This window comes from Colobus angolensis, unplaced genomic scaffold (genome assembly GCF_000951035.1).
Source record: "Colobus angolensis palliatus isolate OR3802 unplaced genomic scaffold, Cang.pa_1.0 Scaffold78, whole genome shotgun sequence".
NCBI lineage: Eukaryota > Metazoa > Chordata > Mammalia > Primates > Cercopithecidae > Colobus > Colobus angolensis.
The window spans coordinates 10,560,427-10,577,816 of record NW_012121598.1 but is presented as its reverse complement, the minus strand read 5'-3'; the positions used below and the strand labels follow the sequence as shown (position 1 = coordinate 10,577,816).

Genomic DNA, 17,390 nt, shown 5'->3' with positions numbered 1-17,390 from the left:
CTCACATTCCAATGGAGACAAGGTAACAGCAAGATGCAGAAAAGGGTAAATAGTATATTAACTAATATTATAAAGAAGAGCACGTAGAGACAGGGAAACACACAAATATACATGTTTGCACAGAAAAGCTCTGGAAGGTAACAAAAGGAACTGTTTTTCCCCTGGGGAGGAAGACAGCAGGTCTAGGAAAGGAGGTAGTTTCCGGCGAAAAGTATTTTTTTTTTGTTTTCGAGATGGAGTTTCGCTGCTGTTGCCCAGGCTAGAGTGCAATGGCGCGATTTCGGCTCACCGCAACCTCCGCTTCCAGGATTCAAGCGATTCTCCTGCCTCAGCCTCCCGAGCAGCTGGGATTACAGGCATGCGCCACCACGTCCGGTTAATTTTGTATCTTGAGTAGAGACGGGGTTTCTCCATGTTTGTCAGGCTGGTCTCAAACTATTGACCTCAGGTGATCCGCCCACCTCGGCCTCCCAGAGTGCTGGGATTACAGGCGTTAAGCCACCGCGCCCAGCCGAAAGTATTTGTTTACTACATATGTATATTAATTACAATGGGAGGCGGGAGACGGAGAACACGATTTTATATTTAAAAAAATTGCTGGTAAAGTCCTTGGAGCATCAACGACTCAACCGTTTTCATTATAATGTTCGAAGAAGCAACGCTGGATTGCAGGTTCTTGGCCGCTTACACCGTGCAAGTCACCAGGGGACGAGAATCGAGGGCTGGTCTAGGGCAGGCAGTAGACAAACGAGTTAAGAGAGCGCACTCAATAGCACTCCGGGGCAAAGCACAAACCAAAGATACATAAAACGTGCGTAAATGCCGACATACACAGAGAAAAACAATAGGCGCTGTGAGAGCGAGTTCAGAAAGTGGCGCAGAATCATACTTCCCCAAAGTAAGAGCGAACAGGTCTAGTCTGCAGCTCTGCGCCTGCGTCAAACGGCAGCGCTTCTGACGCACAGCCACCGGAAGCACAGTCGTGTTCGCTTCTTCTCCAACTGACCCGCGAGAACTAAGGACGCTTGCCTTTTTCCGGTCGGGGGAAGGGGGGGGGAAAGAACGTCACTTCCGGTGACGGGGCTGTGTCACTTCCTCTCAAGGTTGGCGTTTGTTTGGTGAGGTCCCACGCGGATTCAACATGCGTATCGAGAAGTGTTATTTCTGTTCGGGGCCCATCTACCCTGGACACGGCATGATGTTCGTCCGCAACGATTGCAAGGTGAGGCAACCGAGACCGGTCTGCGCTTCAGCCTAGCTTCCGCGGTTCCTGGACGCGGCGACTCGGTGCCGGGTGCTTCTGCGTCTGCCGGGTTTGGCCCTGGTTGCTCCCGCTGTTCCCGTGGGAGGGTGGCTTAACTGGGGCTCCGGTCTCAGTGTTCCGCTTCGCGCGTTTCTCCTTCCTGGTGTCCCCAGTGGCACTGGCCATCAGGCCACCCTTGGGTGGCATTGGCAGCGTGGAGCTTCAGGAGCGATCCCAGCTAGCGCCTACCAGGAATCTTGGATGTCTGTGAGGGCTGTTTGGCCACTCGTGTGCGTGGGCCACGTTCTTGAATCCAGTGAACTTTGTTGAGTGTATACCCTGTCAGGCATTATGCTATAAGGTCCATACTAAAGTGTAGAGGTTGATGGAAGTGTTCCATATTGCTTAATAGTAGACTTATGTATTAAGTCTGCTGCAGGTAGTACTGCATTAGGTACTGCGGGTGAGTTGGGGAGGGTCCTGTACGGAAAGACTCAGAATTGAGGTGATACTTATCTTGGATCCTGAATTTTGCGGAAGAAAGAGCGGAGGGGCCTTCTAAGTGGAAGGAAATTGAACATTTTGAGAAAAGGCAGAGAACGGAGCAAATCCACTTGTTTGAGTAAGTGACTGGATTGTAAATGATGATAGAGCCTTGGGCGTAGGGCTACAAGTATAATTATAGTAAGTCTATAAACGTAAATAATAAATGAGTCCTAGTTGTGAAGGACGTTTTGAATGGTACATGAGTTTGTCCTGTCATTACAGAATGAATCCCGTTCCTCTCTTTCTCAGAGAAACACATTGTTGCTCAGAATTTGACTTCTTAAGTTTGCTTCTGAATTACTGGGCGTTCACAGATTCCTGGTTTCCACCAGACTTGGAATCTTTAGAGGAGGGAAAGAGGGTCTAAGAATCTGTGTATTAAGGTGAATTTGACATGCTAAAGAATTACAAGTCTGACTTCACTTTATATCTCTGTAACAGATCAAAGATATTGACCCCATTAATTAGATGCAAGGGATTCAGCTGAAAATGAGGGACCAAAGCTATGTGTGGTAAGGTAAAAGAACATAGAAGGTTTTGAATATTTGCTCTCAGGAACATGATAAGAAGTTTATAAAAATGAAACAAAAGATCGCCAGGTTGGTGTCTAATTCAAAGTAGGCAGTATGGTTTTATACATGATCTCGTTACGATTTTGTGATTTTCGTCCAGGTTGCTTGTCAGCTGGATACTGGAATTAGAACAACAGATCGTGAGAGCTGTCAAGACCTGGTTATTGATTTGGTAGACACAATGGAAGTTAAGTTGATGAAGAATAAGGACAATGTTGAGTTGGTTGGGAGTCATCTTGGCCTAAGGAAAATCAGTGGATCCAGAAGAGAGTTAGTTGATGGAGGAAATAAAAGATAGAGGGCCTGAAACACTGACAAAGAACAAGTATCTCACCTTTTTTATATTCTTGATTTCCAAGTCTAAATCTCCTGAGCTCCAAATCTGAATTTTCCATTGGATGTACCTCACAGTGGGCCTACTGAAACAGAATTCCTTAGTACCTCAAATCTTTTTGCTCTGTGAATTAATACCACTCTTAAGTGCCCAGATCGTTTTGCTAGAAACATGAGAGTCATCTGTGAATCTTTCACCTTTTGTATCTAGTTATCAAGACTTACCTATCCTGCCTCTGAAAAAATAGTGGTGTCTTTGCCTTCTTTCTGCTTTCCTGCCCTAGTTCAGATTAGGCACTTACCACTTTTATAGCCTCTTGCCTAGTCTTTTTTTTTTTTTGAGACAGGGTCTCACTCTCTATTACCCAGGGTGGAGTGCAGTGGTGTGATCATGGCTCTCTGCAACCTCAGTCTCCTGGGCTTAAGCAGTCCTCCCTCCTCAGCATCCTGAGTAGCTGGGATTACAGGTGTGCACCACCATGCCCAACATTAAAAAAAAAATTTTGTAGAGACGGAGAGATCAAATTTTTTTTTTTTTTTTGTAGAGACAGGGACTTGCTATGTTTCCCAGGCTTTAACTAGTCTTTCTGCCTTTATTCTCTTAGTTTCTGAGACTGTTGTTAATAGAAACTTCACCTTTTACTCTTCTTAGGCATAAATGGATTAAGGGTAGAATTAATGCCAGTTCTCCATATTTGCACATACTTTGCAAACAGGAAAAATACAGTCTTAATGAGGGCTTAATACATGTTGAATTAGTAGAATAAGAAGACCTTTGAGTCCAAGGTATGGGGGATCATTTGTTAGCATGTTAGCATTTAGGGGACTAAATTAAAAGAGAACCTTGAGAACATAAAGCTTTGCCTGACACATAAGCCATCCACCACTTTCACCACCATAGATTTAACCACTTCCTCATATGTGTTTACATATTACATTATACATGATTATAGCTTTATTCCATTGTTTATATCCTAGTCAGATCTCTGTCATTCTTGATCGCAAAGTGAGACTATCACATTGCTAAACTAAGCTTTTCAAGGTAGAGTACCAAATTTTAATTGTTCTTATATCCTTAGCACTAGTACAACATCAGGCACATAGATACTCCTTATTTACTAATTGAATCCCCTTCACACCTCCTCTGGTTCCCAGTCTCTTTAGATCCTTCATTGTGCCTTTCAGGTAATACCTATTAGATACGGAACCAAGTAGATTCCTCACTGGATCTATTTGGAATTGAGAGGAGCCAAAACAAGTTTAGTTCTCCTGTTAGATAAATAGTAGAAAAAGGAATTTGCCTAAGGGTCATCTAGTAGATAGTAAATGTGGGAGGCTTTAAAAAGTAATCGTATTTTGGGCTAAAAATACTCAAATGAAATATAATTCGTTTCACAATGATTTTAATATATTCATTTTTTATTTATGATTTCATAGTAGGCTACTCCAGGAGACTTCAGTAGTTCTTGTATTTTCTAGTCTATTTGAAATTAACTCAAGGATATAGACATGCTTTCACTCTAGTCTGTTAGGAGAAGGCTCTCTAGGAGGTATGGGCCTGGATCAGATTAAACTAATAGCAACAGTTTCTAAGAAAACTGTCCTACTGTGTGTAGTGACCTACTTGAGGTTCCCCATACGGCAACATATATAAAAGGTGAAAAGTGGTATGATTTGTGATACATAGACAGGCTTATTTAGTTTGAAGTGTTTGTACTGTTTATTTTGACCTATTTATCTGTCATACCTTCTAGGTGTGATAATTCAACTTAATTTTCTTTACCAAGATCCACAAACCTGAAATAATTACTTTTTCTCTTCCCATTTTCTCCAGTTGCATACACAAATTGCAGTGTGTTCTAAGGCATTACGAAGTAACAAAATAATACTGTTAGATTTATAAAATGAGTCCTAATAAGCCATTTCAGGAACATGTTGAAGCATCATCAAGTTGTAAGTTAGCACTATTAAAGGATTAAATCTTTTAGGATGAAGATGGAGAGTTAAAGTAGTAAAGAATCTTGTTAGCAGATCTATGGATAAGTCGAAAACAAATCTATTAGAGCACCAGTTTTAGTTGCTTTTGAAATTATTTTGTGGTTGCAACAAGGAAGACAGAAAGACCCAAAAGGAGATTTCAGAATGGTTGTTTGAAACTTTTATCCCCATTGAGGTATAGAGACAGTGAGTTTTGAAAATTATCCTGAATTAAGAAAGGACTTAAATGACTTTACTTACAGCTATTCCCTTTATTTGAAATAATTTTACTGTTATTCTATACAAATGATTAGTAATTTAAAATAATATTTTCAGGGCCCTTAGCCTTTGGTTGGGATGATGTTTGACAGTCAAAAAGTAGTTGTTTCCATGTAGTCTGATATACCTTACACATTTCTAAGTGGCAGTTTATGTAGAAGGGCATGTATTTTTTATCTAGCAGGGGTAACATCTTATGATAGAAAAGTTTTTAATGTTGACTTCTCAATATTTTAACTTTTCTTGTAGGTGTTCAGATTTTGCAAATCTAAATGTCATAAAAACTTTAAAAAGAAGCGCAATCCTCGCAAAGTTAGGTGGACCAAGGCATTCCGGAAAGCAGCTGGTAAAGAGCTTACAGTGGTGAGTACAGTTAGCTATCAATACAGTTTTTACACGTTTCACAGTTTTAGTATTTGAAGGGTGTATGTCATTTAATCAGTCATAGCAAGGCCTCCGATAACATGATTAATAAGTGCCTTATTTATATTTGGCTTTGGAAATAATCTCATTCTCACATGGTCCTGAAAACTATAATTGTGTGGAGCTACTATTTTTAGCTCTTGCAGAGAAAGGAAAATCATTTAAATGGCTTGGGATGAAGCTGGGTATTGCTACTGAAAGATTTTGAGATGAAGTTAAGAGAAAGGATTTCTGAACAGCAGTCAAGGCTCAGGTGAAGTTTATAATAGACTCATTTATCAGTTTCTGGATTTCCTTAGCAGGGCTTTGTATCTGATAGCAGAGAAATTAGTAGTGTTAGTGTCAGGAGGACTAGAGCTAAGTCAAGGGGGAAGAGGATTTAATGGAGTGAGCCTCCATCATTACATTGTTATATTGAATTGATAAAAGGATATTTTGAAGTTGTCCGTGTTGAGTCCCTGTAAAGAAAGGAGATGAAAGTGCAGTACAGGCTACCTTTGAGGGTGGAAGATCTTTTAAACTGTCCCCTCCGTCCCTGGCCTCCTTTACCCACCAAACCTGTGACCCCTTTCCCACCTTTTCATTGCTAAAGGGCAGTATCTGCAAGCATTTTCCATCAAGCCGTTTCCTGGCTTCCTTAATCCCAGAGCTTTGCAGTGAAGTAAAGAGTATTGTTTGACCAGATGTAAGGCCAAATCATAATTACTGTCACAAAAATACTTTTCATTCTGGACGAGAAGCAGCATAGCAGCCTAAAAGCAAGTGGCAGCTGCCTGAGGAAAGACTGCCAGTCACAGTCATTTACTGATTACCATTTACCTTGTGGCTGAGGTTATTATCCTTCGAATAAAGGTGTGTATATATAAAAGAAATAGTAGCTAAATCCAGAGGTAGTGCTGTTTTTTTGTGCCTGTCAGATAGATTTGAAAACCAAGAAATACCTGTAGCTTTTCCAGAATTTTTTTGTGTGTTTTAAGATTAAAAGGATCATTAACTGTAAAAATACCAGCCACTAGCAATGGTAACAATCTTTGGAGAAGATCTGAAGAAATGTAGGGCCTGACTTACATTCTGCAGAGTAGCACCTCATTTGTTTGAAGATATATATAGTTTTCATACCTTTTTGCTGTAACAGAGAGATACTTAGTTTGAACCATATGAAGTTTTCTCTCTCTCTTTTTTTCTGTCTCCTACAGGAAGGCCATGGAATTCTTGATGTTGATTTTTTTTGATCTGTGAAAAATGGCAGTTTCATATGGTTCAATGTAATTCAGAGTTTTCTGGCTTTGGATCTTATCTGGGAATGGAAATGGGGAAGGTTTTCCAGTTTGTAATCCTGGTAATTGTTATATGCCGTTCTGAGGGATGGAGGTGTTACTGACTCCTCCTCTCTCTTTGAGAATCACCGTTATATAGAGGGATGTTTTCAGTAGGGAGGTGTGAAAGGAGAAAAAGTTTGAAAACCTATATTCTCTGAGATCACCCTGAGGGGTGAATCTTGATGTATGTTCACTCAGAACACTTACGAAAAGGAAGGTGTTTTAAGAAATGTCTCCTTTCTACTTTTCTTAAAACTTTATTTTTATAATCTCCTCTGTTCCCTCTTACAGGATAATTCATTTGAATTTGAAAAACGTAGAAATGAACCTATCAAATACCAGCGAGAACTATGGAATAAAACTAGTAAGTCACAGAAAAATACCAATAATTTTGAGGAGAGACTGGTTTGGGATAATACTATAACTTTAAGTGTCAGTTTGTTGTTTAAATATTGAATTTTCCCTTTGTCATAGCCTGGCTTGTATCATTTTATCCTCATTTTAATGGTTCTGTTGTAGTCATATCTTTTATCAATTTTTTTTTTTTTTTACAATTGGCTGGTGTGTTCATTTTAAAATAATGTAATTTTCACTTTGCTCCTACTTGAAATGCCCACACAGAGGTGTAAAAACATACAAGTGGCTGAAAAAAATAGAGAAGAAAAATACTGTTTTAGGGTGAGTGTGGGACAGTTAAAATACACACAAAACCTAACACACTTCACATGTTTAGACTATATAGTTTAGGATATAAACTTGTATTCTGTATACCTTATAATTAAAATTAAAAAGTGTAGTGCTTAAGGTCATCATTACAAATGTCCTGAGAATTTCTAAGTGTTTGACTTAGGTAAAAAATGAAGTTATAATCTTCTGAAATTAAAAGCAATAATATCTAGTTTTTTCTTTTTTTCCCTGAAGTAGGCAGAGAGTTTAATGAAAAAAGTCCCATATGTAGAAAAAGTTAATCCCTTAAGCTAGCTTGTAGGTTCTACCACATTTGTGTATGTTTGGATGTTTGGGACCCTTGGCCCTGCCTTTTTATTATTATTATTATTATTATTATTATTTATTTATTTATTTATTTGAGAATCAAAGTCTTGCTCTGTCCACCCAGCTGGAGTGCAGTGGTATGATCTCGACTCACTGCAGTCACTGCCTTCCAGGTTCAAGCAATTCTCCTGCCTCAGTCTCCTGGATAGCTGGGATTACAGGCGCATGCCACCACACCTGGCTAATTTTTGTATTTTTAGTAGAGGTGGGTATTCGCCATGTTGGCCAGGGTGGCCTTGAACTCCTGACCTCAAGTGATCCACCCGTCTTGGCCTCCCAAAGTGCTGGGATTACAGGCGTGAGCCACCACGCCAGGCACCGGCCCTGCCTTCTTTTCTTCCCATGGTTACCTTTGTGCAGCCTGTAGCCATTTCTAGTGTTGGGTGTGGGGGTGATGTGGTTTGTTAACCGGAGTCTGTAAGGCTTAGAATTCCACAGACTTTATTACTCTCCTGATAGATCATAGGCAGGGCATCCCTTTCTGTACTCCAGTCAGTCACGAGACTTCAGGGGAAGAATTGAAAATGTGTGGACCTTTGTAGTATTATTTACACCTTCTAAACCAGGGGCATCCCATCTTTGACTTCCCTGGGCCACATTGGAAGAAGAATTGTCTTAGGGCATGTAAAAAATACACTAACACTAATGATAGCTGATGAGCTAAGAAAAAAAAATTGCAGAAAGCTCTCTTTATGTTTTAAGAAAGTTTACGAATTTATGTTGGGCTGTGTGGGTTGGTCAAGCTTGTTCTAAAGCTTTGTTTACCCTGGACCATATGGAGAAATTGGAGTTTCGATTTGGAATTGCCTTTTCTATACTTAGCCCTAATTTTTGTACCTTTTGGGTCTCTCCCACCCCCTTTTTAAAAAATAAGGTCTTTTCCTTCTCCTTTATAATTAGAGGAAGAGTTAATTTCTGAAAAGCAATTGATTTTTATTGGGTTTATTTGATAAGGAAATAACACTTATTCAAACTCAAGGATTTCTAAAGAGATTAACTTATAGGATTATTAAATTGATTTCAAAAGGCATCCTTATCAAGGACATTATTGGAAAGTCCTGAAGCATGTCTTTTTTTTTTTTTTTGAGACGGAGTCTCGCTCTGTTGCCCCGGCTGGAGTGCAGTGGTGCGATCTCAGCTCACTGCAACCTCCGCCTCCCGGGTTCAAGCAATTTTCCTGCCTCAGCCTCCCGAGTAGCTGGGACTACAGCCACATGCCGCCATGCCTGGCTAATTTTTTTTGTATTTTAGTAGAGACAGAGTTTCACCATGTTGCTCAGGCTGGTGGCAAGTTCTGAGCTCAGACAATCTGCCTGCCTCAGTCTCCCAAAGTACTGGGATTACAGGTGTGAGCCACTGTGCCTGGCCAGTCCTGAAGCATTTCTGGACTTCATTCAGTTCTATTTCATCTTGACTTTTGCTTTTGTTGTTTTGTTATTACTTGAAGACAACAGCTCCAGATCATTTTTACATATTTTGTAACTACTTTGACTTAGTGGGTATTTAGGTGGTTGTTGAAATGAGGTGCATATCCAATTTCAGTGATAACGTAAATAATCAGTTCTATGATCCACCATGCTAGTTTCATGTTATATTGCTCGAGAGAAATACTGCTGTGTTCTGTATGACTTCACATGCTGTAATGGTAATGTTCTCTGCAGTTCTTACTTTATTTTAATTCATTGCACATTTATTAAGATTTATTAAGCACTGCCTGTGGTATACAAAGATGAACAGGTCACACACAGTCTCTGCCCTCTAGGTGCATTTACTGAGTACTCCTATTTTATTGTTTCTGTTAGGTTTTATTACGGAGTCTCATTCTCTTGCCCCCCTCATTTATACATCTGTAAATTCTGTAAGAAACAGTGCGCTATTGATTTTTTTTTTTTTCCTGCACTGATTCTGCTTTCCTTTTTACTGGGATCCTAAAAATAGATTTTTCTGAGAAGATCTGCTAAGTGTGCAGTGTGAGTGCTAGGTATATAGGATGAGAGTCTTTGGAATTTAAGATTTTTTCCTGGTGTTTTACATAATTAATGAAAGTTGTTTTCAGTATTGTTCCAGAACAATGTATTATTCTTCTAAGAGATTTATTGATTCTCCACACCCCTCATATTTCAATATCATTTTGTCTGTAAACTAATCTGTTGACAAGAGTTGTATGTTCATTACTTACATTATCAAATTATGTGAGGATATGGATTGAACAACCTTCGTTAAGGTATTGATGTCTATAGAAACAGTAGTATGTTAGAATTTCAAAAATACCGGGAAAAGTAGTTTGCACTTTATCCCTCGTGGCTGTCTGTGTTGCAGGTGAATTTTTAATGTCTTCAGATTTTTTTTTTTTAACTTTTTACTTATTTTATTTTTGTTGAACTTTTTTCTAATCTTAGTAGCTTTTGGGGTACAAGTGCTTTTTTGGTTACATGGATTAATTGTAGATTGGCAAAATCTGAGATTTTAGTGCATCCATCACCTGAGTAGTGTACATTGTACCCAATATATAGTTTTTACCCCTTACCCCACCCCACCCCCACTTTTGAGTCCCCATAGTCCATTATACCACTCTGTATGCCTTTGCGTGCCATAGCTTAGCCCTCACTTATAAGTGAGAACATACAGTATTAGGTTTTCTATTCCTGGGTTACTTCATTTAGAATAATGACCTCCAATTCCATCCAAGTTGCTGCAAAAGACATTGTTTCGTTCCTTTTCTTGGGTAAGTACTATTCCATCATGTATAAGTACCGCATTTTCTGTACCCACTTGTTGGTCGATGGGCACTTAGGTTGGTTCCATCTCTTTGTAGTTGTGAATTGTACAGTCAGATGCTTCTTAGGTTCTTGACTTTTGCTTTTGGAATATTTGGAAATACAGTATATTATTTGGAATCTTCTGGAATATTTGGAAATACAGTAGATTATTCTTTGGAAAGGATTTTCCTGCCACTTGTGTGTATTTCCCTTCTAAATAAGTTTAAAGTGTGGAAATGCTTCTGAGTACTAGAACTTGTCCTTATTTTTGCTGAAAGACAAAAGAAAAAAGTTACATATCCAGCATATTATTAATTCTGAGCTACAGCATATGCAGATTTATAGTTGACATTTTCTTAGAATTATTTATATAAACGTTGCTTTAATTCTAGAGGTCTTAAAGATTGTCCTGGTGGTTTTTATTAACATGTAGATTCAGATATAATAGGTTTGTGTGGGGCCTGAAATCCTTTGTTTCTAACAAACTCCCAAATGATGCCAGTGTTACTGGTCCTAGACTACACTTCTTAAAAAGTTTTTATTTTGACCTAATTTCCGATTACAGAAAAGTTGCAAGAGTACAGTTCTCTGATATCCTTCATCCAGACTCCCTGAATGTTAACATTTTGTTAAATTAATTTTTTCTCTTTGTCTCTCTTCTTTCTCCCTTTCTCCCTTTAGCGTATATTTTTCTGAACAGTTTAAGCAAACCTAATGTTCTTTATCCCTCGTTTAATATGTATTTCCAGAAATAAGAACATTCTTTCACATAACCACACTGCAATTATTAAAAGTAAGAAATTAACATTGATAGAATATTATGACCTAATCTCAGACCTATTCGTATTTCTCCAATTGTTCCAGTCATATTCTTTATAGCAAAATTTGTAAGAATAGTACTTGTCGTGTCTCTTTAATCTCTTTTAATCTGGAACACTTCCTCAGTTTGTCTTTATATTTCATGATATTGACAGTTTAGAAGAATATGGGCCAGGAGTTTGGTATAAAATTTCTTAACTGAATTGTTTGATGTTTCCTTCAGATTAGGTTTGGATAATGCACGCTTGGCAAGAGCACCAGAGATTCGATGCTGAGTTTTTTCAGTGTGTTTTTTCAGGAGACACAAGCTGTCCATTAGTTCCATTACTAGCAGTGTTAACTTTGATCATTTGGTTAAGGTGGTGTCTGTCAGGTTTTTCCACTGAAGAGTTACTGTTTTACTCTTTTTAATGAATAAGTATACTTTTGGGAGATACTTTAATACTATATAAATATCTTTTTCTTTAGATCTGCAGACTACACTTTAAAGAGCTAGATCAGAAGTTGTGGTGTCTGAGCCACTGAGCACTTGAAATGTGGCTAAATTGCGTTGTGCTGTAAATGTGAAATGAATGCTGGATTTTGAAGACTTAATATGAAAACAGGAATTAAATATTTCACTAATAATTTTATACAGATTGCATGTTGAATGACAGTATTTTGAAAATTTGGGTTAAATAAAATGTATCATTAAATTTCCACCTGTTCCTTTTTACTTTAAAAAATAAGGCTACTAGAAAATTTAAAATTTCATATGTGGTTTGTCTTTCATTGGATAGTACTAATAGAGATTTTAGAGCGTAGTTGAACTCAGCCCCCTTTTAGCCAACGCTGCTGTAGACATTTTCTAAAACAGTTGGATTTTTGTGGTCTAGAACATGTTAGTATTGATTGTTTGGTTCATTCTGCCAATATCATGTGCTGACCATATCCCAGGCACTTTAAGTGTTCATAACCAGAAAGATGCTGTCTTTATTCATGGAAATTACAAGTTAAGAATGAGATTAGTTGCAATAGTCCAAGTTCTCTTTATAGTAAAATTTGAAAAGCATTGGATTGGTTTAAAGTGGAAGGAAAATTTAACAGCAGCAGAGACTTTTGTCAAATAAAAATTAGAGAAATGATACTTGTTAGAGAGAATGTTGAGCGTGATGATGAGTATATACCTTCTTCAGCTTTTTGAGTAGGGATTGTTTTTGTAATGATTTTTTTCATATAAATTCATTTCTAAATCAGAATAATAAAGAAGTGCTTGTTAATGCAGTTGTTGATCATACTGCTTGAATGTACGTACATTTGCTAACTCTTATGAACTTTTTTGTAGTTGATGCAATGAAGAGAGTTGAAGAGATCAAACAGAAACGCCAAGCTAAATTTATAATGAACAGGTATGAATATTTATGTGGAGTAACTTTTGGAAAGTAATTACTAGTAGATATTTAGAGGCATTTGTATTTTTTTTTTTAATTTTTAATTTTGACATAACTTCAGACTTACCAAAAACTTCCAGGAATAATATGAAGAACTCTTGTATATTCTGCTAGCATTTTACATTTACTTTATCCCTGTCACAATGTATTGAAGACCATAACGCTTTTTCCTTCTAAGTATACTTAAGTGTATGTAACCTAAAAATAACATTCTCTTAAACACAGTGTGGTTATCTATCAGTCAGGAAATTAACATTGATGTAATACTATTATATAATCTATGAACTTTGTTTAGACCTCACCAGTTTTTCTGATTACATCCATAGCAACAGAAAGTCCTTCATATTTCTTCAGGTTCTTTTAATCTGGACAGTTTTTCATCTTTCTTTATTTTACATGACAGTGATAGTTTTGAAGACTATAGGTCAAGTTATTGTATAGAATGTTGTTCAATTTGAGTTTGTCTGATATCTTCCTCATTAGATTTTGGTTAGGCACCTTTGGCAGGGATGTCACAGAAATGATGGCATATCCTTCTCATGCATCATATCGGGAAGCACATGATGTCACCTTGCTGGTGATGTTAACTTTGATCATTTGATTAAGGTGATGTCTGTTAGGTTTCTCCACTGGAAGGTTACTATTTTTTTTTTACCTTATAATCAGTATATATTTTGGGGGAGATACATAGAGATTCAATAAAGAGCCTATTACTCCTCAAACTTGTACCTACTGGTTTTGGTTTTTATTAGAGTCTTGCCTGAATCAGTTAATACTATTGTTGTGATTGTTGCCAAATGGTGGTTTTTCTAATTCCATCATTTCTTTACATTTTTTAGTTGATTTTCTCATGTAAGAAAGAACTTTCCCTTTTCCATCAATTTCAAGATTTATTCCTTTACTTATATTACGTCTGTGTGTATTCATGGATTCTTATGGTATATATTGGGTTATAATTCTTTATTGTCATTATTTATTTTGATGTTCTAAGTGGCCCAGGTTTGGCCTGTGGGAGTTCCTTCAGGCAGACTGTTATGTCATTTTGACAGTTCTCCTCATTCTTTGAGTGCATTCATGTTTCATAGCTGACAGGATGTTTCCTCTTCCCCAGCTTGGAATCAGCTATTTTTTTCAGAGCAGGACCATTAGCTTTTAAATTAATTGCTATGGAATATGTCATGGAAAAGAAGCACGTGCCAGCAGCTTTGTGGCTTAAAAATTTTAAAGCATTTCAGAAAAATGTTTGAGGACTAATCTGTTAGCATTTCTATTGAATATTATGTGTTTTGTGCTCTTTTAATTACCCAATGGTTTTTTTAAAATTATATAACAGAGACTTATCTATTTGAGGAGAAAAGATCTAGGCACTGTAACAGTTAAAGGGTTAAAGGTTGTTTTATGTAGTAGAGTACTACTTCTTTTCCTTTTTTTTTTTTTTGAGACTGAGTCTCGCTCTGTCTCCCAGGCTGGAGTGCAGTGGCGCCATCTTGGCTCACTGCAGGCTCCGCTTCCCAGGTTCATGCCATTCTCCTGCCTCAGCCTCCCGAGTAGCTGGGACTACAGGCGCCCGCCACCACGCCTGGCTAATTTTTTGTATTTTTAGTAGAGACGGGGTTTCACCATGTTAGCCAGGATGGTTTCGATCTCCTGACCTCGTGATCCACCTGCCATGGCCTCTCAAAGTGCTGGGATTACAGGCGTGAGCCACTGCGCACAGCCAGGCGCTACTTCTTTTCATGAATCACATCCTTCATTTACTCAGCAAATATATATTGAGCTCCCATTTTGTGCCAGTCTTAAGTGCAAAGAATGAATGCATGAACAAGTGTTGTGGTAGGGTAGGAATCCTATTTTGAGCTAATTACGAACCAGAAAACCACTTTGAGTTTGAGTTGTTAGGGAAGAAAATGTACATTTGTGAGGGCTTAACAGGTGACGTTACCTTAGATTTGGGAATAAATGTAAGGCATATATCTCTTTTAGGTTATGTTCACCACTTGCCATTTGGGAATAATGTGAGAGAACTGAGAGGCTCTTTGTTCACTTGGTGTTGATGCTCCTGCTGGATGGGGGGTGTTGTGGGGAGAAGAAAGGGGAGTGAACAGAAGGGCAGCCATCATACTTCCATTCTGCATCTGTGGGGCTAACTGAAGTAACAAAATTTAGAAGCTGTATTGTGGACTGATGCCACTTAAAGCAGTGTTAGTAACTGAAATTTTGGCTTTAATGTGTTTTGTTGTAGATTGAAGAAAAATAAAGAGCTACAGAAAGTTCAGGATATCAAAGAAGTCAAGCAAAACATCCATCTTATCCGAGCCCCTCTTGCAGGTAAGTACTGCATTGCACAGGAGTTTTCTGCTTTCAGAAGAAAAATGAAAAATCTCGATTTTTGTGGTCTGTGTATTTGGGTACCAACTAATTTTGGGTATTTTTTCCTTTAAATATTATCTTTCATAGTAAATTTATGATATGATTTGGTCTATTCAAATGTAATTTATTCAGTATTTCCCAGTTGTAATCTATTTATATGGTGTTTCTTTTTTCCCTTCATTGAATTCTGTGTTCCATATCTCCCCAAGTTAAGCAAAATGATTTGAGTAATAGTTTTGTAGATGATTTTTGTCTCGCACTTGTATTGATTAAAGGACAATGTTTTATATTAGCGTTTCTTAAACTTTGGTATCAGAATGACCAACTTGGGGAACTTAGTATAAATACATAGGCCGAGGCTCTTTGAGTCTGGGCCACTGTTCAGTAGTGTTCCAGGTGATTCTGATACTAAACTTTGGACTACTGTTTCTTTTACTCAGCTAATACCAAGTACAGTCTCTTATGCAATTTACTTAGGTAGGTCACTTAAAGGGAAAGAAATCTTAGTAAAAATCAAATTCTGTAAGCACATGTTGAGTACATTTGTGTAAATCTACTTGTGTTATTTTTGTACCAAATTTTATTAAAGTAGACAAAATTCTGGAGCATTTGTTTCACATATACATGATAACAACCTGATAGTCAAAAAGCACCAGAAAGGAACCATTGTTACCTAATTTTTTAGGTAATCTTCTTTGAGGTAGATAGAACAGTGTTAAGAGCAGGGACCTTGGATCCAGATGGCCGGAGTTCGCATGCCAGCACTTTGACTTACATGACTTTCTAGTTGAGTGACCTTCAGCAAGTTAATCTGTCTTGGAGCCTCAGTTTTCTCATATTTAAAATGGGGAGTTGTTATGAAGGTGAAATGAGCAAATGTATGCAGAATGTTTATTTGATGCATGGCATATCGTAAGACCTATGTTAGTTTAGCTTTTATTAAATTTCTTAGGAATGGCTTATATTACTTTAAAACATGCAGGATCCTTTATAAAGTGTTGATGTGAATTCTGTAAGGTCACATTGAATTAAGTTGTTTATTTTTTACTTTTTTTTATTAAAGGCAAAGGGAAGCAGTTGGAAGAGAAAATGGTACAGCAGTTACAAGAGGATGTGGACATGGAAGATGCTCCTTAAAAATCTCTGTAACCATTTCTTTTGTGTACATTTGAAAATACCCTTTGGATACTTGGAACTGCTAAATTATCTTATTTTTTACATAAGGTCACTTAAATGAAAAGTGATTAAAATACATCTTTCCTACATTGCCTTCTACATAACATCAGATATTACGGATGTTAGATTGCATCTCAGTGTTAAATCTTCACTGATAGATGTACTTAAGTAAATCATGAAAATTCTACTTATAACTATAGAAGTGAATTGTGGATGTAAAATGGTTATGCCATTTGGATAATGGCACTAGGCAGCATTTGTATAGTAACTAATGGCAAAAATTCATGGCTAGTGATGTATAAAATAAAATACTCTTTGCAGTAAAATATTCCCTTTGTTAATGTTATAGAAGAGGGGGATACAAAAAGGAACTAACAATTTGTATGGTAGTATCAGATATTATTTTTGTTGTAGTATTTCCTATTTTGGTTTATTTGCATCTTAGAAGAGCATAATGACATTGTTTGATGAAACCTAAATTATGCTGGACTGTTTTGACCTGGTTTAACCCTTCTGATAGGTAGCTGTGGATGTTGGGGATGAGAACTGAATAATCTTTGCCTGGAGTGACACTACACTCTAGAATTTCCACTTTGGAGAATATTCAGTTCTCACTTGTGATTCCTGGTAGAACAAACTTTATTTTTCTAGCCCAGCAATGATCTAGAAGCAGAGGAATCCCAGCGCCTTTTAAAAGTTACTATGTGGTTTTCTTTTAAAAAGCTCCTGATTTTGGAAAGTAGAATTTATGGGTACAACCTATGTTCATTATTTGTACGTAAAATAAAACCATTTAAAAAGTAATGCGATATTTATTATTTAAAGGCACTAAACAAAGATATGAAGTATTGATTATCTGGAAGAAGAAATCTTCCTCCACACATCCCATTTAAGTAGGAGATACGTTTAATTAAAGAGAAATAGATACTTAATGTTTCTGTGTTTTTACATTGTTTACAATTTTAAATATGTTAAAGATATTAAGTAACTATCAGTTTGCATAATATTTTTTTAGGGCAGAATGTAGAAAAAATTACTAATTCTTAGCCTTACATAATTATAAAGTAATGGCTCATTTTTTATTTCAGTAT

General features: G+C 37.3%; 1 protein-coding gene across 1 annotated transcript; it reads left to right on the top strand.

The window, feature by feature from the left end:
* Positions 1–956: 956 nt before the first annotated feature.
* RSL24D1 (ribosomal L24 domain containing 1) lies at positions 957–17,103 on the top strand. Its single transcript, XM_011928647.1, has 6 exons — positions 957–1,222; positions 5,200–5,313; positions 6,984–7,056; positions 12,648–12,711; positions 14,996–15,081; positions 16,187–17,103. The coding sequence occupies exons 1-6, from the start codon at positions 1,142–1,144 to the stop codon at positions 16,258–16,260; spliced, it is 492 nt and encodes a 163-aa protein (XP_011784037.1). The 5' UTR covers positions 957–1,141; the 3' UTR covers positions 16,261–17,103.
* The last annotated feature ends 287 nt before the right edge of the window (positions 17,104–17,390 follow it).

What these genes read in the sequence shown, in the direction of transcription:
- RSL24D1 (XM_011928647.1), top strand. Translation starts at nt 1,142, where the DNA reads ATGCGTATCGAGAAGTGTTATTTCTGTTCGGGGCCCATCTACCCTGGA. An exon ending in TCGTCCGCAACGATTGCAAG is followed by an intron (nt 1,223 to 5,199) that starts GTGAGGCAACCG and finishes CTTTTCTTGTAG; the next exon opens with GTGTTCAGATTTTGCAAATC. An exon ending in TATCCGAGCCCCTCTTGCAG is followed by an intron (nt 15,082 to 16,186) that starts GTAAGTACTGCA and finishes TTTTTATTAAAG; the next exon opens with GCAAAGGGAAGCAGTTGGAA.